This window comes from Furipterus horrens, unplaced genomic scaffold (assembly GCF_987537825.1).
Source record: "Furipterus horrens unplaced genomic scaffold, mFurHor1.1.pri manual_scaffold_9, whole genome shotgun sequence".
Classification (NCBI taxonomy): Eukaryota; Metazoa; Chordata; class Mammalia; order Chiroptera; family Furipteridae; genus Furipterus; species Furipterus horrens.
In genome coordinates this window covers 33,145,128-33,168,805 of record NW_028327179.1, presented here as the reverse complement: position 1 = coordinate 33,168,805, position 23,678 = coordinate 33,145,128, and the positions used below count along the sequence as shown (strand labels likewise).

The window sequence follows — 23,678 nt, the reverse complement described above, 5'->3', positions numbered from 1 at the left end:
GTAAGCATAAAAGTATAGTACAGCACAGAATACCACAATCAGGATTTGACAGTGATACAAGGCACTTATCTTTTTCATATTCCCCCGGCTTTACCTGTACTCACCTGTGTGTTTGTATATTTAACTCTATTGTATATAATTTTATCACATGTGTGTATCGATCACCACAGTCAAAATATTGTATAATTCCACTACCAAAAAATCTCTTATGTTGCCCTTTTATAACCATACCCACCTCCCTCCTACATCACCCTGACCCCGCCTCATCCCTAACCTCTGGTAACAACAAATCTAAAATTTTGTCATTTCAAAAATGGTATGTAAATAAAAGCATATGGTTTGGAACATTTTGGCATTAGTTTTTCTTATTCGGCATATTGCCTGAGCATTTATCTGAGTTGCCGTGTGTATCAAAAATGTGTTCCTTTTTCTTGTTGAGTTCTACTCCTGGTTATTGAGGTGCTACAGCTTGTTTAACCGGTCACCTTTTCAAGGATCTTGGAGCTGATTCAAGTTCTGATCTATTCAAATAAAGCTGCTGTAGATACTCATATATAAGTTCTTAAATGAATATAAAAATTCTAATTTCTCTGGAAAAATGTCCACAAATGCAATTGCTGGGTCATATGGTAACTAACTGCATGTTTAGTTTTGTAAGAAACTGCCAAATTCTTTTCCATAATACTCATAGCCCTCATTTTATATGCCCCCGCCACGCAATAAGGAAAATTCAGTTTCTCAGCATCCTCTCCAGCCCTTGTATAAGTTCCCTGTATTGTATGTTATATAATGTAATCCAATTCTTTGCATTGCCAGTGCCTAGAGCACAGCACAGGCTAGTTATACTGTAAATGTTTGTTGCTCTCAAATTTATTTATGTAAAGTTTAAAACTGGCAAGGAGAAATGGTGAGGGTGGGTGTTGTATCATAGTTCTGGGATGTGACAGTCAGTCCCTTCACCATCTAGCCCTGCTTATAGACATGGTGTAAGTAACCAGAAGCAGAAGGTAGATGCATTTAAACCACTAGGTACAAAGCTGAAATGTTTAGGAAGGACCCATGCAACACTCAGTCTCATGCAACAAATTCTTTTCAAATTAAAAAAAAAAAAGACATAATCTGAGATATGCAAGGGTATTATAGAAAGACATTGAGGGAGAGACAAGGAAAGATGATTCTCTATTCTCCTATTTTATGTCCCACTTCTTCCTTTTCCCCCTTTTCCCTCTTACATGGCCTGTTTCTTTGTTTCTCACCTGTGCACTCTTTTCACCCAGTCTGACCTTAACTTCACTCTCTTTCATCTTCCTTCCAGCTGATTTCCTGTGTCAAACTTTCTTTTTCCTTGAACTTTCAGCTCTTCCTCTAGGAACTTTCACTCACTCTCTTTTATTAATCCTCATGAATTCATCTGAATTTAGGTCTCAGAGTGAAATATTCTGGATGACATCCAGCTTGCTTCAGGGGACAGATGTAGGAGGAGCGCTGAACAATTTAATCTTAAGGCCTGTTGGACTATTTTACTCTAAACTTTTCCATGTTCCCCATGATCTTCTCTTGACATAAGATCCCTCCCAATTACCCTTATTTTCCTCTTTTCTCTCAAGGTTTCTTTGCTTCCCCCTATCCACAGACACTGAGTGCCTCTTTTACAGTGATTATCACATTTTATCTGTCTTATGTCATCTTTTGATTTATTGTAACTTTGAGATTATAAATTTTCAGGGAAGCTTCATAAATAATACATAAGTAAAAATGCCTTATATAATGCTGGGTATACTGAATAATTATTGAAGAAATTAACTTATTAACAATCATTAACTTCAGTTTTAGCAGATCTTTAAGATCATGTTTCTGCCCAAAGCATTTTCTATTACATTTTTTTGAACTTGGTGAGCGCTACGTGAATAATTAAGAGTCAATAATTAATAATGATTCTGTGTAAACCTTAGAAAAACATAATGCTTAAAGACCTTAATAGGATAAGAAAGAACCTCTAGAATTAAAAGTGTATTCAAAGCCCTCTTGCAATCTTCTGACAAAGGCAAACTCAGCTGTTGTCTACAGCGAGATCTGAAATTAATTCACATTTCAGTTCATCAAAATGGCAAATGCAGCATTTCAGACATGCTCACTCATTCCAAATGCAGGTTCTACATAGGAAGACCAAGGGGAGGACATTATTATTCTATCTGGCATCATTCATTCATGAACATGGTTATATATTAGGGTTTCAGCATTTTGTTTTGTTTTCTTTTTGGTATAAAATAGTGACATTACAATGGGAAACCAAAATGAGCTTCAGCATCCTCAAACAAGCCCAAAATTTTAATATCAAATGCTATAATGAAAACAGCCCTTTCCCCCTCTATGTATTTGTCATTTGGGTATCTGCTCCAAGTGTTGACTGACATTGAGAACAGCACTTCTTAATGTTTTCTACCTTTTCTTTCCTTAAAATTTTCAAGTGTTAGAAGTAAAAATAATGCCTTTTCATGGCTTTCAGGGTCTTCAAAACGTGTATGTGTGTGTGGTTTTCCCATTAGCTCAGGAATAAAATTAAAAATAAGAAACTCAGTCCAAGGGAGGCAAGCCAATTTTAAAAGTCAATGAGGCTCAGATAATCAGCACGCTGTTAGATGGGGTGTGCCCACTGGCCCAGGATCCCACTGGGAGAGGCTGGACATTCAGGATGTTTACGAGTAAAAGTAGAAGGTGGAAAAAGTAGAACACACAAGGCCCAGTGTCCTCAGTCTGGCATGAGTGCAGCCCAAAATAATTATGGCTGAAGGAGTAGTTTTGTTCCAGAGTGTTCTTGTTCAAATAGATAAATATTACATTTAAAACTAACTATAAAAAAGCAGCTCATTAAAATACATAAATAGGCCATATAAAGCTATTTATTTATAGTGACAAAATCTGCATTGTTTCCAGCTTGTAGCCAAGGTGCCCAGCATCCTAAAAAACAGGAATGTTAGCCACACCTACGAGCAATGTGGTTTAGGTGGGATGCTGACTTAAAGTAGCCAGACATTAATCGCCGCAATTAGTGGAGAAATGCAAGCTCATGCGCCAGAGAAAAGAAAAAGGATTAGTTAACAAACAATAACAACAACAAAACTTCTCGCCAGCTGCAGCGGATGCCCACAAATTTGAAATCATCTTTTCCCTGATAGGAAACTCAGGACTGAACTTGTCCACTGGTGAGCGGGACTTGGCCAGCGCCTAGGTGCGCCGATCAGCAGCTCTGGCAGGGAGTGGGGCTTGGAGCTGGAAGGTGAAAGGAGGAACCAGCTGGAGGAACCAGTCCCAAATCCCAGGAGAGGAACTCCGCAAAGATAAAAGCCAGTGGGATGAAACTGCTCCGGACTTCGCAGCGCCCGGCGTTTGCAAAGCGGACTCTGGCGAGGAGAAAGTGGCCAGCCCCAAAGGCGCGGCCCCGCGGGGGTGCAGCTGGCGCCAGGTCTCCAGGGCAGGCAGCCCCGTTTGCTCTCTTTTCCCCTGGCAGGCAAATCTCAGCTTCCCGTGGCCTCGCCCCTCCCGAACCTGGGCGCGTCCAGGTCCGGCGCCCGCCGCCCTTACCTAGCCAGAAGTGCAGACGGTAGGTGAAGCCCTGGCACGCCCTGGCAGTGTACAGCACCAGGTAGGCATCCCCGATGTAGAAGTCGCCGTAAGCGCTCCGGGGTACAGGCACCAGCTCCATCTTCTCGATCCTCCAGACCTGCAGTCCCGCCTTCTTGCCCGCCCGGGCGAACTCCCTGTGGTACAGCTCCTGGGCCATGACTTGGACACGCGATGCTCCGGAGAAGAGGCACAGGACCTGTTGACCTTGACGTCGGATTGAACCAACAGCGTTCGAAAGGACCCTGTTCGCTGAGACTTTATAGGGTTCGCCCTGCGGGGAGGCGTGGCCCCGAAACGGATGTGGCTAAGTGCCCAGGCTGGAGTTGCTCTCGGGGAGCAGATCCCTTCCTAGCAGGAACGCAGCGCCTACTACCTAACTCCTACGCCCTGCCCCTGGGAAGGAAGAAATCGGAATTTTAAAATCTTGAGATCCGAGGGGGGAGGGGGGAAGGGGGAAGGAGAGAAGGGGGGTAAGTAGGGGAAGGGTTTAGTAAAGGAACTAGTATAAATAACCCATGGACATGGACAACGGGGTGGGGATGACTGTGAGAGAAGGGGTGGGCTGAGGGGGGAGCAGTGGGGGAAAAAGTGGAACAACTGTAACAGAAAAAAAACAAACTCTAGATTCCTCTAACTAGGGTTGGACCCCCATCCTCCCCCAAATCTCAGTGTGATCAGAAGAAATGTTTCTTAATTTTCAGAAGGCACAGAAATAAAAAAGATTCTTTTCTGAATGACAGACAAAAAAAAAAAAAATCTTGAGATCCGGAGGGAATTTATAAACACTCTTGGAAATGCCTCCTCCAAGTTAGAATGTTTCCCCTGGCAACAGATGGAGAAGATTAACCATTAAACCTGGATGGCGCATCGTTTTGAAAAAAAATTGGCTATCCAGATAACAATCATCCTAATTATCAATGCCATCATTTCATTGGTCATTTCTCTCCATTCTTGATGGCTGAATGTTCTCTCGGTCTTGATCTTCCCAGGTCAAATATGCCTTCAAAAACAGCACGTCAAGTTTCTCGGAAAGGATGAAAACCTGGAAGGTTGGCAGTCTTACCCTGAGGACAGAGGTCTGTAATCCCTGGGGGTTCAGGAGCTGTGTCTAAACTCTTAGCCATCACCTGCCTCTCTTGGCCAAGAAAGTTGCTGAAAAAATCAGCAGCCGCCCTCCTGGGGTGTCCTCAGGCTAGGCTGTTTGTGGCGGTGACATTATGCTTGTCCGGTGACGTTATGCTTGTCCTGCGTTGTGAGTTAGCTGTTACCAGGCTTCAAAGTGCTAATTTTCTCATTGTTTCTGCTACAGACTTTGCTTTTCCAGCACCAGTGAAGCACTGTTAAATACAAATGTAGGTTTACTCTGTATTTTGCACTCATTTAACTGAAGCTGAAATGGCAACGGAGTTTACTGTTAATTGCTGTTATTGAAAAAGCAAATCGCTTATCACATAAAGAGTAAGAAAGATGATTTTTATGCATGTACATTTCCTGTCATTGAGTCCCAAATTACTGGAGTTCCAGAAAGTTACTAATAATGTATAATTCACTTATTTCCTTAAATAGTGTTTAATAGGTATTACATGACCATGGTAGAAAGAAAATCAAAAGTACAAGATGTGCAATAAAGTTTATCTCCATTTCACCTGACACTTAAAAATATCTGAAATTTTCCTGTTTTTTGTGTGTGTGTCTGTGTTTTCTGTTATAGGTTGAGATCCTGGTTGATAAATATCATTAGCTCTCTTTCCCCTCCTAACCCAGACAATGAAAGGCAGGTGTGTAAGGCTCGTTTTACAGATGAGGAAACTGAAGCTTTGGAACTTGTCATAGAGCACCCAAGGAGGAATTCAAGCCCACTCACTGTGTTTAATGCAAAAGCACATGCTGTTTGCAAACTTATTTTTTCAATCCAAATTATTTGGCCAAGGTTTATTTATATAGGTATATGTAATGTTTTCATTTTATTCCTGCTTGTTCCTAGAGAGGCTTCTGATCCAGTGAGTTAAATGCAGCACCAAGAAGTTTAGTTTTAACTTTGTCACTGAGTCATTGTATGTCTTGGTTTCCTTATCTGTAAAGTGCAAATCATTTTTTTCCTTGCTTTCTCTAGGGGAAAAAAAAAAAAAGAGAACTTGTGTTCTGGACTTACAATCAAAGTTATTAAGTTCAGATTCAGTTTTAGTGATAATTCATTTCCTTTTAGTGAAGGGATTCTTTTCAGTGAAGAAATAAAAAGAAAATTTTGGACTAGGTAAGTGAAATACCCTCTCACTTAGACCAGGTCTGAGGCACATGCCTGGGATACACCAAAAAAGCTTAGTAATCAAGGTCAATACTATTTTGAGGCAATATTTTAAAAAATCAAAATGAATGTGAAAATTATGATAAAGGCAGGATTGTTGGCAGTGCTGCATGGGACTGTGTTGAAGGCTGAGGCCTTAAAGGAAATACTGATCTTTCTTCACTTAGACTTTTGATATTTGGTTTATCATTTTTGGCATTAATTTTGGTATTTCAAAACATATTACATTAAAATATTATTGATCTTGATTACTGATTCTTTTTGCCAACCCCTTAAATTTTGTGCCCAAGTTAAGTGCTCACTCCCATCGTGCTAGCTCTGACCTGGCTAAGCAACCTCTGGACTCAACTTGTAACTACCTGCTAGAGCTAGCTACCTGATTCTGCCAAGGTCAAGTTCAGCGTGCTCAAACAAGCTCGTCATTCCTTCCAAACGTGGTTCTCTAATTCTTCCTAATTTCATTAACAGCATGATTTCATTTTGACTCAACACTCATTTTATCTTCACATTCATTCAAGTAGGTATCCAGAATATTTTTCAAATCCATCCCAGCTGCCCACTTTCTTGTTATTTCTTTGATTCTCATCTTCAGGAGAGACATGCAGTGGAGTAAAAGGGCTTAGATTACAGTATGGCCTTGATGTAGGTTGAATCCTACAGTAACTTGTCCCAGCTAATTGAGCAGGAACAAGTTACCTAACATTATTGTCTCTCATTTTTACTGACAGAAATTACCTCATAGGATTGTCACAAGTAGTAACTAGGTAAATAAATATGTAATGAGTGAAAGCTCATTCTGTTCATCACACAACAGCCAATAAATTGAGTGACAACAAGGATTTGGGGCAAGAAAAGTGACTACATGTATTCAGAAAGCCAGCAAACCAAGAAGATGGTGGACTAGTGTCCTAAAGACCCATCTTGAGAAAGTACAGAACCCAGGCTTCTTTTACGTCAGAAGAAGTGGGGACCCAAAGGAATTGGAGGTCAGGAGGTAATTGATGACTGGAAACATCTGATTATCAGCAACGGTCCCAGGGGGATTGTGAAACATCATCTCCTATTGTGATGGTCTCAGTGACAAAGTTACTATAAATCTTTTGAGGGACGATCATTATTTTTGTACATAACTTTTATATAGGAGAGGGGCATGAAAACTATACAAATCAACTAAAATCACGGTGAAGTCAGGGGCCTGCTATATGCTGCCTGACATGAAACTCACTGACTGGAGATGCAAGCAGACCATGTGGAGCCTCCCAACAAAGAAAATTCCTACAGAGATTAACAGCAACCCACTCCTATTATCGTTTACCCATACCATAGAGGGAAACCACAAGGCCACAAAATAACCTTGTAGAGGTCAAAGTTAATCTCAACATTTTCCCATTCTCTGTTTTTCATACCAGCAATACAGATACATATAAACTCAACCTCTAGAGATGGTTGGGGTCTCTCTCCCTTCTCTTGTGAGGAGAGTCTGCTACTCTATCTATGGAGTGGCTTTTCTTGCTTGCCTCCTCTGCTCAATATGTTTTTCCATTTTAACTTCTTGTCTAGACAGTCTTGAATTTTTCCTGCTTGAAGCCAAGAACCCTCTTGGCTCAGGCTTGAGTCCCTACTAGGGACTCACCCCTCCAGCATCACCTTCCTTATCTCCGTGCGGGGAGGGGGGTAGTTTCAAGCAGAAAGATTGTTTCTGTAATTTCTAAGCTACAGGCTAGATTCCTTTAATGATTAGCATATCTACATGCCAGACTAAGCAGAAGTTGCTAACTGACATGTCAGGCTCAGTGAGATAAAGTCATAAAGACAGATTTTTTTAAAAGTATATTTTATTGATTATGCTGGTACAGTTGTCCTAATGTTTTCCCCCTTTGCTCTCCTCCTCCCGGTACCTCCTCTTCCCTCAGACAATCCCACCCCCCTTAGTTCATGTCCATGGGTCATACATGTAAGTTCTTTGGCTTCACCCTTTCTAATATCATTCCTCACATCCCGTCTGTTTTGTTCCTACCAATAACAGATTGTTTTTCTAATACAATTATAAACCTGGAATGGTGCCTGCGTATACTAAAGTCGATGAGTGGTTAATTCACTTCTTCAAATATTTCCAAGTCTAGTTCAGATAAGGACTGTCAGTTTTCTATACATGAAAGATCTCTAAAATGAGGAGCCAATTTCCTTTCTATGCCTTTATGTTCTCTCTCTCACTTCCTAGGTTCTTAAAAAGTAAATTTTCTCCCCTTCATGTATTGCCCTTCTTCTATTACTTCTCTGTTGAAGTTTTATCAATTCTTTAAGATTTAACTGAAGATACACATCTTTATCATCATTATTCTCCTGGTTTCACTAAATTCCAGCATCTTCTGTGCCCCAAACGCTTTTGATATGCTCTTGAATTATAGCAGTTACCACACTCTGAAGTGTGTCTTCTCTCACAGATTGCGGGTTCACTGAGAGACTTAGGTCTCATTCTTTTATTCCCTGGCCTTATGGAAATACATGATGAAAAGATGTGGTTGCATATTTGGTTTTGGATTAAATTACATTAAAAAAAAATCAATTTACCAATCCTCTCTCAATCCAGCTAGAAACAGTGAAGGTGAATGAAATGTTTTTTGTTGCTACTAAGAGTCAGAAAGTTTGAGGTGTGGGGCCTGTGGTTGACTGAATTCAAGGTAGCTGTTCTTCTAGAATGTTAATGCCTAAGGGCAATGTTGCATAGTTTAATCTTGGAAATAAATAACAACGTTAAATAATATAATGGATTCATTGTGCATGCAATTTATTGGGATGAACTGGTTAAAAAACAAAACAAAATAAAACAAAACAAAAAACGCATATACACACACACAAACCAGCTGGCTTCAAGTAATCTTCATTCCCCAAGCTGTAGACTCTTAGAGTTGAGAAGCTATTTTCTTTCCATCACGGCATTGTGACCGGAGAGTTGTTGAGATTAAATATATGTGAAAGACTGGAAAGTCAGGAAGTGCACTTTTGTCTTAGGAGGAAAAAATGCTCCTTGTGCTATTTGTTTGCTTTCCTTGGATTATAAATCATGAGAGAATATAATTAAAAATACATTTCTTTTACTGGTAGTCCTTAAAGGAAACCAAAGTTTTGCCACCCCTAAAACTGTGCCTTTTTGGGATATTGATTTTAAGCTAGTTATTAAGAAAAAAAAAAAAAAATGTGTCAGAAAGAATGTTTGACCCACTTCCCCTTTTCTGCCCAAGAGATTCAGATAGAAAAACTGGCTCCAGGAAAGAAACCTGAACGTATTCACCTTGGCCTCATTGGAACTGAGTTTGGTGCGTGGGAGGGCATCTAGCAGTGGCATGTTTACTAGATTACCTGTTCCCATCCCCTTGTTTTTGGGGCTGCAAACATTTACTTGCAGTCTCTTCTTCAGTTACGTGCAAATTGTCTGTGTTCACCTCTAAAATCTAAGTCCACATCTCTGCTTCCTCCTTTGTCCAAAATGTCAGATATACCCAATTTTGCATCACTGTCTTCGGAATTCCTATGCTTATGTGAATTTCCTGCGCATATGTATGACAAATTTTATTTTCTCCTGTTACTCTGTCTCTGTTGATTATTAGCCCAGCTAGGAGAACTTAGAAGGTAGGAGGAAAAGTATTATATTTTTAGCTCCCATATCCTACTAAATTTTAATAACTTATGTTTGATTTACCAAATTATTTGAGGGTTTAAGCATAGAAACTGAAGTGAGAAAGCTTGAGTGTTTGGAGGATTAAAAGAGATGATGTATGTCAAAGCCTAGGAACACAGTCAATAAACACGGTTAATTAATAATCAGCAGGGCTGCCCAGCTCTAGTACTCCTCAAAGATATGTGGTGATTAAAAGTGAAAATGTACTCTAAGAAATTGTATTTTCATCTTTCCTCTCTACCCTGGACAAACTAGAACTTATTTTTTAAATTCACCTTAAAAAACAAAAAAAAGCATCAGTCAAGATCTAGGACTTTTTCTTTCATTAATAAGTCATTTTAAAATTACACATGCTATTACTATAAAGGAATAGTCATGGTTCAGTACTCAGGTGAAGGTTGTATTCATCTTCAATGTCTGCTGTTGTTTTAAATTTTTTAAAAAGATTTTATTTATTTATTTTTAGTGAGAGGGGAAGGGAGGGAGAAGGAAAGGGAGAGAAACATTAATGTGTGGTTGCCTCTCGCGTGCCCCCAACTGGAGACGTGGCCTATAACCCAGGCATGTGCCCTGACTGGGAATCAAACCGGCAACCCATTGGTTCACAGGCAGGTGTTCAATCCACTTAGCCACACCAGCCAGGGCTGCTGTTTGGATAAATAATTTGTAAACAAGCTTACCACAGAAGGTTAATTCAGCACTTTCTTCTTTTATTTTTACTGTAAATAAAATTATTATTGTTATTATTATATAGGAAATAGCTAACACTTGAGAGATTATTGAGAGGATATCATTATCATTTTAGGAATTTACATATTAGAGAATGCTTATCGCCAAAAGAAAAGGTTGAGAATCCAAGGTCTCATGAAGGTTTATGATTTTAAAATGATAATTTTTGTTTTAGTCTTATATTTATGCAAATAGAGATCTGAAGATAATCGTAGTTTTAAAATATAAAATTGAGGCTATAGCTGCTTGAGACTATAACAGCTTTTTTGGTCCTAATTTTTCTAAATGTCTCTATTTATTAATAATCACAATTAACATGCTTTTAAGTTTTGTTTGTAGCCTGGACTTTACCAGTTTGTGAGAAATAGCTTCAAATTTTCAAGGAATATGTCAACAATTACTGAGCATATACATGATCAGATGATCATTTTGTTGTGCAGGTACTTACAAAAATAAGGTTCATTAGTTCACTTAAACCAAATGGCAGGTTGTTTAAAAGAGTTACAACTTCCGGATTTCCTTTCCACTGACCAGAAATCACTTCCTTTAGCTAATTCTCTTCTCCTCTTCCTCCTCCTTCCTCTTTCTTCTTCCCTTTTTTTAAAGCTAATTCTCTTCTTGATTCAACATCTCTCAATATGAGTAAGCAATTAGATGGTACTCCTTTCAATCTTACCTTCCCCTTAGCTTGATATTTTGAGACTTCCTTGGTATCATAGATTCCTGTAGCCTATTCAAATTGATTGGAAGGATTGTTGATGATACTTTTATATATTTCAGAGAACTCTGTATTTTAAATTTGGCAAAGGGAGAAAACTAGGCAAAAAGAAAAAAAAACACTACTTGTTAATCTAATGGCATAATGATAAATTATAGCAATAACTTATCAAGTGGAAAATACTTAGAAGGATTTTATTGAGAATGGAAAGATAGAAGAAAAAAACAATGGGAACCCCACTATCTCACTACTGCTCAACAGGGTACTGAAAGTCTTAGATAACACAGTAAGATCAGGAAAAATAATAAAATACATTAGAAATTGTTAAGAAAATATCAAAACTCATTATTTGCAGATGGTAATATGAAAATGAATAGTCTAAAAAATCTACTGACAAACTAATAGAACTAATAAGAAAGCCAAACAAGATAATTGAATGATTAGAATAAATAAAATGCAAAGTCAAAAGAATTAAAATACTTAGAATTGTATGTGTATTTCTGAGTAGAAAAAATTTTTATGAACAATACTCAAAATACTGTGAAATATAAATATAAAGGAAAAACTGTTCACTTTGACTACATTGAACTGAAGATGTGGCCTCAAAATGGGACAAAACAAAGACAAAATTAAATGATGAGTGGTAGACTGTGAAAATCTTTTCAACTTCTGAAATGACTAAGAATATCAAGAATATATAGAAACAAAAATGATGCAGCAAAAATAAAGGAACTTTAAGGAAAATGTAAAAATATAGAGTAATCTGGTCACTATATGAAGAATGCTAATTGATTTGGTCTTCACTACTAATTGGAGGAACTGTATAAACAGCCAATATTTGAGTGCTTTATGTGGTTCAACACTACGGTAAGTACTTTTAAATGTAACTGTTCTGATCCTTTTAGCAATTCTATAAACTAGGTGTTATTGTTGTCTTATTTTACAAAGTAGGCAACAGAAAGTTGCTCAAGTATGAAGTAGTAGAACTAGAATCTGAATCCAGGTGGAATGACTTTGAGTCCACGCATCTAACCACCCACAATGATTCTACTGCTTCTGTTACACTAATTAGCCATCATATTAATATAGCTATCACATTGCTATAAATTAGAAAGACAACATCAAAGGCTGCTGAGGAGGTGGGGAAATGAGAAATCTCACATGATAGTGAGGGGGGTAGCTCTAATACAATGTAGCCATTTGGAGAGCAATCTGGCAGTATTAAGTGAAAATTGCAGCCATGTACTTCGTACCTCAAAATTCCACTCTTGGGTGGCTACTCTAATTATGGTCTTCACAGATGCACAAGGACTCATGCACAATGATGTTCACCAAAGCATATTGTGATAGAAAGAACTTAAAGGCAACCTAGGAGTTCAAAAACAGGTAAATGTGTGAGTAAAATGTGGTGTATGGACATGCATGACAGGAAGGCTGTGTAGTACCAGAGCCAATGAACAGCATGGAAGGGATGGCAGTGCAGGCATATCAGAACTGTGAAGCTGCCCTGGCCAGCGGCTTGGTTGGCTGGAGCATTGCCCCGTCCCTATACACCAAAGTTTGTGGCTTTGATTGCCAGTCAGGATAGATACCTAGGTTGTGGGTTCGATCCCCCCCCCTCTCCTTTCCTCTTTCTCTCAAATCAATAAACGTATCCTCAGGCGAGGATTTAAAAAAATGATAAAGTTTAATAAAATAGTAAGAAACAGTATGATGCCATTTGTGCCATTATAAACATATCAGTATTTATAAAAATAAATTTCATGGTTGCCCATATTTGGAATTGACTATGAACCACGTGGAATGTGAGTTGGAAGAGCGTACATTAACTGTGAGTAGGTGCCAGGTAGGGGTAGGAGGGGAATTGATGCTGGAGGGAAGAATGGGAAAAACCGTGAAATAAAACAAAAGAGGAAGGTGCACTGGTTGACAATAAAAACTTGCCACAAACCAAGGAGCATAATCAATTCAATTATGAGATCCAAAATCCCAAAGCAAAACAAAATAAAAATAACAACAAAATGTACAAACCTTCCTATCTATTTATCTATCTATCATCTATCTACATTTAAGTGAGATTTTAATGTTGGCATATATATAATTTTAGACCTATTATAATAAGCATTATGTAGGGATATGAATAAATTGGGGGGAAGGCTAAATAATGGCATATGAAAAATTATTGGAGAAGAACATAGTGGTTCTAATTCCACTTTTTCCCAGTAGTATACTCTTTTAACTTATGTGACAGAAAAATACTTAATTCAGGAAGTGTTTCACATGAATTGTAAAACCTGGGTTACTGATTTACTAATTTATTACCATCTGGTTTAAGAATGTGTACAAAAATATTTGTTTCTATTACTTGTAATTTTGCAGCCTTACCAACAAACCATAAGTACAAAAACATCCAAATAATTGTTAAGGATGATATGCTTTATATTGCACTTATGTTGGCCTTTTATGTGGTCCATTTTAATGCTTATAATGACCCAATAAATATGTTTACTTATTGAATCAAGGAAAAAGCAAAGGGGAAACAGCTTGGTGAGTACTAAATGTAAAATAAGGCAAAAAAATGGAGAAAAATGTTTATTCTCTTTAAGCTATATTCTTCCCAATGGTCTTAATTACTATCCCGTAGCATTTACAGCCTTTATTATGTGGTAAATAATTATTTAAATAATGACAAAAGTGCAATGTACATATTACTTTAAAAAAAAAGTTAAAAAGATAAAAGCATCTCATTCTCATTTAGAAATATAGTAAAAATTTATAAATAAAATGACACGGTGTCTAGGCTTTACTTTGAAATACTTCAGGAAGAAAGTTGGGAAGGAAGAAATGAAAAGAAATTGGTAAAGTAATAATAATTGTTGATATTGAGTGATCGGCATATAGGGGTTCACTATTTTCTTTGGACAACTTTTGTATAAGATTAAAATCCTCCATTATTATTTTTTTTCTTTAAAAAGCAATAATCTGCAACTTTGAGTGGTTCTAAAATTATTTTACTATATATAATAGCTTTTTAAAAATTCTTCATTAAATTTTTTGGGTGACTACTAATAAAATTATACAGGTTTCAGGTGCACAGTTCTACAACACATTATCAGTATATTGTATGGTGTGTGTTCACCACCCCAAGTCAAGTCTCCCCTCTCACCGTTTATCTCCTCTTCACCCTCTTCTAAATTCCCCACTCCCTTTCCTTTTGGTAATTATCATACTGTTATCTGTGTCTATAATTTTTTTTTAATCCCTTCACCTTTTTCACCCAGCCCTATTATCCCCTCCTCTCTGATAGCTGTCAGCCTGTTCTCTGCATCTATGAGTCTGTTTGTATTTTGCTTCTTAGTTTATTTTCATCATTAGATTCCACATGTAAGTGAATCATATGGTACTTGACTTTCTGACTGGCTTATTTCATTCAGCATAATACCCTCTAGGTCTATCCATGTTGTTGCAAGTGGTAGGATTTCATTCTTTTTTATGGCTGAGTAGTATTCCATTGTATATATATATATGTACCACATATTCTTTATCCAATTGTCTAATGATGAGTACTTAGTTCCTTCCATATCTCAACTAATGTAAATATTGCTGAAAGAACATAGGGATGCATATATTTTTTCCAAATCAGTATTTCTGATTTCTTCAGATAAATACCCAGAAGTGGCATCGCTTGTTCATAAATTATTTGAGGTAACTCCATACTGCTTTCCCTAGTGGATGCACCAGTCTGCATGCCCACCAACAGTGCACAAGGGTTTCCTTTTCTTCATATCCTTGCCAGCACTTGTTTATTGATTTATTGATGATAGCCATTCTGACAGGTGTGAGATGATATCTCATTGTGGTTTTTACTTGCATTCCTCTGATGACTGGTGACATTGAGCATCTTCTCATATGCCTATTGGCCATCCATACATCCTCTTTGGAGCAGTGTCTATTCAGGTCCTTTGTCCATTTTTAATTGGATTATTTGTTTTTTTGATGCTGAGTTTTATGAATTCTTTATAAAGTTGGAATATTAATCCTTTATCAGACATATCATTGGCAAACGCGTTCTCCTTTTATTTTCTTTTGTGCAAAAACTTTTTTAGTTTGGTGTAGTCCCATTTGTTTATTTTTTTCCTTTGCTTCCCTTGCCAGGGGTGATACATTAGGAAAAAATATTGTTATGAGAAATGTCAGAGATTTTGCTGCCTTTGTTTTTTTCTAGGATTTTTATGGTTTCAAGTCTAACATTTAAGTCTTTAATATATTTTGGAGTTTATTCTTGTATATTGTATGAGAAGGTGGTCTAGTTTCATTTTTTGCAAGTATCTGTCCAGTTTTCCCAACACCATTTGTTGAATAGTCTGTCTTTACCCCATTGTATGTTATTGCTTCCTTCATAAAATATTAATTAACCATAATGGCTTGGGTTTATTTCTGGGCTTTCTGTTATATTCCATTGATCTATATGTCTGTTTTTATGCCAGTACCAAGCTGTTTTGATTACTACGGCCTTCTAGTATAGTTTGATATTAGGTAACATGATTCCTACAACTTTGTTCTTTCTCAAGACTGCTGTGGTGATTTGGGGTCTTTTGTGGTTCCATATAAATTTTTGGAATATTTGTTCTAGTTTTTAAAAATATACCACTGGTATCTTGATAGGAATTGCATTAAATCTATAGATTGTTTTGGGTTATGGACATTTTAATGATGTTAATTCTTCCTATAATGAACATGGTATATGCTTTCACTTTTCTGAATATTCTTTAATTTCTTCCTTCAGTGTCATAATTTTGTGAGACAAGGTTTTTTACCTCCTTGCTTAACTTTCTTTATTCCTAGGCATTTTTTTTTCAATGCAATTGTAAATGGGACTGTTGTCTTAGTTTCCCTTTCTTATAGTTTATTATTGGTGTATAGAGTGCAACTTATTTCCGGATATTTATTTTGTATCCTGCTACTTTACTGAATGTATTTATCGGTTCTAATAGTTGTTTGGTAGAATCTTTAGGGTTCTCTATATACAGTATCATGTTATCTGCATATAATTGGAATCTTTAGGGTTCTCTCTATATAGTATCATGTCATCTAAATATAATCGCCTTCTGAAACATTTATAAATGAATAAAACTTTCAGAGCTGCATGGCTGGGTATATTTAGAAGAGTTCATGGTACCAATCCAAAAGGCCAGCCACATTCAGGATGACGGATAGCCTGACACCTGTATCCCATTTCCAAAACAATTGGCAGGTGGGGCTGCTTTTCCATATGTGTGATAATCATTGGAGTATCTTCATCCTTTTCAAACCTGTGTGGGGCAGCTCCTGTCTATAAACGTTGCTTTCCCTCTTCAGCGATTTCAAAATTAAACCATCAGGCATTGAATATTTATGATAATCAATAACTTTGTGAAGGAAAAAAAAGATTTTGGGAGCAGAGCAATTTCCAACACAGTATAGAGAACAATTGCCCCCAAAAAATTAGTGAATGACATTGGTCAATGTTATTGACACAATTTAAACTTGTGGGTAGTTTGTTTTGGGGAGAATTGTCTATATTAAAATACCAGTTGAAAATTAGTAATATTTATTTTGAAAGTTATGATAAGTTTAACATTTTAAATGACGAATACTAACACCTGAAGGAGAATGCTGAGAGACTGATGAGAACATCTCTGGAGGTCTCTGCCAAGGAGAATTTTCAGGCAACAATGTAAGTACCTGGCTTCTTTCCCTTCCCATGTCAAGTAAATTAAGTTCATTTTTTAGAGAAGGGTGATATCTTCTAAAAGGTCATCAAGAAGTTAACTTCCTTTTGTAATCTGGATGATCACGGAGATTTTTTTTTTTTTACGTAGCCTTCAATTTTTTCACTTGGGGTTACAAGACAAAGTGCTCTGCCCATCTGCTAAGAGAAGTTTAAAAGTTACATAATGAAATTGAAATAGAAAAAAAATTTAAGTTTTACTTCATTAAAATGAAAATAGTTTAAAATTTAAATATTTTAACTGTTTTAACAAGTAAAGCAGTGGAATGTTTCTTCACAGTCATTAAAAACACGGCAGTTATCTTTGCTTTAAATTTTTTTCTATTATTCTGGAAAACATAGGAAAAGGCATTATTCAACTTAAAGAGAAGAATAATGACCCTTTTTTTGCATGTAAAATTTTGTAGATGAACACAAGAAATGTCAAATATTTTGTAGTTTAGGAGGTCTAGTTGAGCTGAACTGGTTTTCCAGTGATAAAATTTGAGATGAAAAACACTTGAAACCTATTTCCTGACCTTTCCACATGTAGTTAGGTATCTGGAATTTGCATTTATAAAAAACAAAATTACCTGGGTTTGATTTCCAAATTCTTCATTCTTACGTAGTGAGGCCTTTGGCAAATTAGTAACCTCCACAACCTCCCCATCTCTAAAATGGTGCTGATGAATATATACTTAATGCATATATATGAAAACATAATGCACATTGGTGTAAAGGTTAAATTAGACTGTATAAAAGGTACAAAATTCAAGTAACTAGGTCATTCATAGGAGGCTCTGTATAAATGAATTAGTAGTTATTAGGTGCTCTGGGACAACATTTACATTTACTTTAAAATATATATATATTAGTAAACATGCATGCTTGGAAAAGTAATTGTTTTGAAAAGTTTTAGAAACATATTTCTTTGTATAGAATGAGGTAAAAATGCAGCATGTTATTTACACAACTGAATGATTCTGAATGTTGTCCCCGAGATTCCCTGAAAGAGACAGTTTCCTAATTAGAAAACTACTTTCTGTGAGTTTTAAACTGCATCTGGTTTGAATTAGCCTTTGGAATCACTGCTCTTGTTTTCTAATATAAGGGCTTAATAATCTTCACATAACCCTGATGATGATGTCGTTATTTTTGGATAGTCACTTGATTGCTCAGAACTTTCACAAAGAGAAAAATAAGCAGCAGATTATACTTGGCCCTTTACCGATTGTTAATGCAATTATATGAACTTCAGAATGTGAACAGGCCCCTTCTAGCTCCCCATTGTTTTACAACTGTATTCAAATATAGAACATTTCTCCTAACTGCTTTCAATCCTTGATATTCTCATCAAGGTCAGAATTAAATCAGTGTTATTGTGAATGCAATAGAAAGCTTCTTGTCATACAAGTGCCAGCATTTTCTCCAAAAGCTATTTCTTATCTAATTGGACCTTAACATTTTAAACTCACTGACCCTCCATTTTATTCCATAGAGGTGTTGACTGAGAGATCCAGGAGAGCATTCAGCCACCTATTTGTTGGAGAAGAAAAGGAGACCAAGCCTTTAAAAAATGTATGAGAGCTCTCAAAACGCTTATGAATGAATCAGAGAAGAGAGCCTAGGATTCCTGGGATCCTGAGAAGCTGACAGCACTAAACAGGCTGTAACTCAATTGTCTACCTATGATTTTGCTCTTTAAATATTTGATCTACATATAAAATACTTTTGCACATGGTGCTTGTAATTCTAATCTTTCTATTGATTGAGTAGCCAATTTTCTCACAGTTAAATAAAAGTGAAATCAAAGAAATTGAGAGGTGATGGAACTTCGAAGATTATTCAGTCCATAGTTATAGCTTGCTATTCAGATGACGACGGCCCACCAAAGAAAGCCAAGTAATTAACCCAAGCATAAGGAAACCAACTAAAGACATAAAAGATATACTTAAACACCAAATTATGTTGTAAATTATAATTTCATGCCACATTAGGAAACCTAATTAAGTGAACAAAGAATGTAAAAGTGTGAAGTGACAGAATTAGTAAAAGATGAAAAAAAACAAACAACTTGAGTAGACTAATAACCACTAAATATATTGTATGATTGAAACAGAACCCCCAGGCTGTTCAGTTATAAGGGGCTTGATTGCCCGCCAACAAAAAGCATAACTCCCAATGCCAGAGTTTGGTGAAAAAAAAGGAATTGTTTAATTCAAAGTTTATACAGGTTTAGATTAATGGCTGGGTTCTGCCATTAAGCCCCACACCCTTTAAAACACCCACAAGCACACAGTCCTGCCTCCCCTCTTGCCAAGTCAGGCCAGTTTCAGAACAGAAAAGTCAGAGGTACCATCTCCCTCTAGGAAAATAGAAGTCCATAGCTCCGTATTTCCCAGCTCAGCTTTCCCAGCAGCTCCCATTCACCCGTGCTTGATGGGGAGGTTCTGCTTGTGCCAAGATGTTCTCCAGCTCTTAATCCAGAATCGTGGGGCACCTCCTTACACACCAGACCTCATGGCAGGCTGTTGGGTGCCTCTACATCCTTTCAAACCACGTGGCTCCCTTCCCCAAATGACTGCCACCTTATTTTTAAAACCCTGACCGTGGCCTGTGACACAGTCAGTGTGGTGACTGGTCCTGGCCACTCGCAGAATCTTGCACAGGCCCAGTAAGCTTTCTCATCACCATTCTGTGGTCAAAGGCCCTCCCATCTCCTTGGTGCCTGGAGCAGGCCACAGCCATTTGCACAACTAAGAAACCAGGTATCTCCCAGGAAAATGACTGTGCTCAGCTGAGTCCCATTCCCCAAATTCTGAGGTTTCTGGCCACTCTAAGACAAGAAAATTTTTATATAAAGTACAGCATAGGGAATATAGTTAATAATATTATAATAACTATATATAATGTCAAATGGGTACTAGACTTACTGGGCGATCACTTCGTAAGGTATATAAATGTCCAATCACTATGCTGTACACCTGAAAACAGTGTAATATTGTATGTCAACTGTAATTAATTTTTTAAAATTTTATATGTAATTTCTACATATATTCAGGGAACAGTGCTCATCCCTAGCTTATATAAATTAAATTTATAAGAAAGGAAAAGAACAAGACACTAAACTTTTATTATGAGGCCACATTTTATTTCCCATGGCTGCATTTCCTCAAGGAGGCTTCTGCCTTTCAAAATTATTAAGCAACAAGCTCTTCCTAGTTTCATTTCTATTTCAATTGTCTATTTCAATTTCAAAAATCTTCAGAAATTATATTTTGTGATAGTGAGAATCAGAATTAATCTCTTCTGATTTCTACCTATCACATAAGAGCAGTTCACAAGCCAAACCTATAAAGTAGTACTGAGATAAAACAGAAGTGCTGTATTTTATTCCACTACAAAAAATTTACTGTGAGTAACTTCTCTCCCTTACATAATTTTTCATTTGATGAAAAAAAAAATAGTTTGTTCCTACAGTTACTCAAAACGTTATTTGGGGGGGGGGGTGTACAGTTTCTCCCTGCTCTTTGTGGAAAACGAACAATTCTTCCAATGTAAAGAAAGAATAATGAATCCTTAATTTTAAATTGCATAGCAAGTGTTTAGCTATTTCATTGATATGGTTTGAAAGAGTTAATTCTGAAGTCATCCTTGCAAATAGCACAATGGTTAACAGGTCAGGTTTTGCAGTTAGGAAGCCTGGATTTTATTTCTAGATCCTCTTTACAGGCTGTATCACCTTTGTCAAGTTATATAAACTCTCTTAGTGTCCTCATCTTTAAAATGGTATCTTAAACAATTTTTGTAAAAATTAAAGTACTTGATAAATATAAAGAAATTTAGAGTAGCTGGCTCAGGGTAATCCTCTATGCATTTTTGTTATTATCTGTGGTGTGATAGATTTTGTTAGAACACTTAAATTATAATTGAAAGAATAGTTAAAAGTTTAAGCAACATAATACATATGATGGACAAAGATGTCTTTAAAATAATTTTTTAAAAAACAACTTTATTGTACTAAATGAGGTAGTGCTGTAGAAAGATTCTACTTGCTATCATTTAATGTCCTGACATCCAATGAAAAAAAAAACTATAACTTCTGCTTGGAAATGTGAGGTAAAATGACCCAAAATTTGGAAATAAGTCCAAAGAAGTACAGCATGGCCTTTCAACATCCTCCTGGCACATTAGCAAGCCTGTTCAATAATTATTTAATCATTGAAAGCTTTGCTGTCTAATATAGTGGCCACTCACCATATGTAACTATCAAACACTTGAAAGGGGACTAGTTGGAATTGAGACATGCTGGAGGTATAAAATGGGCACCAGATCTTGAAGACTTAGTATGAAAAAAGAAGTACAATACCTCATTAATAATTTGTTATAGTACATGTTAAATTGAAACATTCTTAATATAGTTGGTTAAATAAAGTTTATTATTAAAATTATTTTACTTTTTCTTTTTTTAAAATAATAAGCTTATTAGAAAATTTTGAATTATGTGACTGGTACTTTATTACTATTGGATGATGCTGATCTACAGAATGTAGTCTTGTAGATCTCACTATTCACCATTAACTAAGTCCCAAACTCTGAAGTTATATATTAATTGGTAGATTTAGTTTCAGGAAGAATGCAAATTATTTCTCTCTTGTAGAAAAGATAACCCTACAGGTTATAATTTTACTGTTGTTAAGGACAGCAAGCAGTTATATTAAAAAAACCAACCAACCAACCTACGAATCTTACTATGTTTTAAAAAATGTGTATATATACCCATCATCTCAAAATGGTCTTTTAACCAGCTTGACCATCTTTTTGATTTCCTTAATAATGAGTTAGCAAAAATTTGCCATACATTCACTCTAGTGGACTTAATATATATGGCTTAGAAGGGTTTATTTCCAGTTAATAATATATCTGAAAAAAAAGTATTTTTTTTTAACTTTCTGAAAATTATACTTGGATGGAAAAATTCTTATTATGCTTGGCTTTTGCTACTCTTCTTCAGTAAAGTGATTTATGTAATATTTTTCTTAAAATTCAGGTATGACATAAAATAACATTGTTCTAAAAGTCACTTTACAATTCACAATTCACAAGCAACTCACAAAGAGAAAAGTAACCAGAAGTTTATAGTTTACCCTTTATCCTTTGTCTACAAGAATGTGACTACTGGTATCAAAGAGGTTTATGTTAATTAGATCTTTTCTCTCAGGAAGCTTTGAGCAGTTAATCATTAATGTTCTCAGAAGGCCTGATGAGAGAAACAAGATGGCGGAGGAGTAAGTGGAAGCTACACTAACCTCCTCCCAGAACTAGTCTGGATTTACAACTTAATTTTGGAGAAATCATCTGGAATACCCAACCGAACACTAGCTGGAGAGAAGTCTTATAACCATGGAGAGACAGAAAAGGCCGCTACATCACAACGTGACTTGTAGGAAGTGGAGAGGTGCAGAAGGGCTGGCTGCACTCCCACGGGTAGCAGTTGAAGGGACTGAGAAACAGCTCAGCAGCCGGGGGTTCCCTCTGAGAAGGGCAGGGTCTAAACCCCCAGCTGAGCTTCCCAGCCTACAGCAACAGAGTGGAAAGTAAAATAGTATCCAGCTGAGAAAAGCGAAAAGCCATAGGGTTTCTTGCTAGCCGGAGAGAAACAGCTGGAGAAAAAGAGCTCTTAAGCAGATCACATATGAAAATATTCTGCCCCCACTTACCCTGGGCACAAGCAGAGGGAAGGCAGAGAGGACTGGAGACACTTGGGGAGAGTTTGGTGTGGTGGCTTTGAGGGGAGAAATGGGGAAGCAGCCGACTGGGTCCCAGTGCTGACTCATTTCCCATACTGCAGGCAGATCATCCCCCCCCCCCCTTCAAGTAGCGTCAGCCTGAGGGGAAGCAAAAGCCCAGCCTACAGGAATTAAGCTGCCACACGCACGGTCCTTAAGCCTGATTGTTAATCACAGATTGAATAGATTAACAATTAAAGAAGCCAGACAAAGGCAGTAGATCCCTGGAAGTCTCCAACAGGCTGCCTAGGCCCAGACTGGTACAGGATCTGATGCCACCAGGGGCAGATCCAGGAAGTATAGATCATTCTAAGAAGCACCAACAAATAATAGGAGTCACAAAAATGGGGAGACAGAAAAACAACCTTTCATCGAAAGGAAAGGTAGAATCCCCAGAAAGAGTGCTAAATGAAATAGAGGGGAGCCAGCTATCAGGTATGGAATTGAAAGCATGGATATGGAGAAGCTCAATGAGCTCAGCAGAAATGACAAGGAACTCCAGAAAAACTACAAGGAACTTACTGAGAATTACACCATCATGAAAAAGGACATAGAAGCAATCAATAAGAGCCAGGAGGAAATGAATAATACAATCTCTGAATTGAAAAACACAGTAGAAGGAATTAAAAGCAGACTAGAGGAAGCAGAAGATCGGGTCAGCGAGCTGGAGGACAACTTAGACAAAAACTCCCAGACAGTGCAACAAAATGAAAAATGACTGAACAAGACTGAAGAGGCTCTAAGACAGCTGCAGGACAACATGAAACGTAATAATATCCGTATCATAGGAATTCCAGAAGGAGAAGAAGAAGAGCAAGGGATAGAAAACCTCTTTGAAAAACTAATGACAGAAAACTTCCCTAACATGAGGAGAGAAAGAGTCACGCAAGTCCAGGAAGCACAGAGGGTCCCAATGAAGATGAACCCCAACAGGCCCACTTCAAGACACACCATAATTAAAATGCCAACATTCAAAGACAAAGAGAGAATGCTAAAAGCAGCCAGAGAGAAACAACTAATAACATACAAGGGAGCTCCAATAAGGCTATCCTCAGATTTCTCAGCAGAAACACTACAAGCCAGAA

At 37.1% G+C, this 23,678-nt stretch overlaps 2 protein-coding genes across 3 annotated transcripts in view; one reads left to right on the top strand and one right to left on the bottom strand.

Moving 5' to 3' along the window:
- Nucleotides 1-23,678, top strand: part of GATAD1 (GATA zinc finger domain containing 1) — a 484,957-nt gene that overhangs the window by 47,224 nt on the left and 414,055 nt on the right. The gene's annotated exons all lie outside the window — the stretch shown is intronic.
- LOC150001563 (scinderin-like) lies at nt 3,065-3,895 on the bottom strand. Its single transcript, XM_090287856.1, has 2 exons — nt 3,583-3,895; nt 3,065-3,270 (listed from the first exon to the last, which is right to left on the bottom strand). Exons 1-2 carry the CDS (start codon nt 3,779-3,781, stop codon nt 3,239-3,241), a joined length of 231 nt encoding a protein of 76 aa, XP_090143982.1. The 5' UTR covers nt 3,782-3,895; the 3' UTR covers nt 3,065-3,238.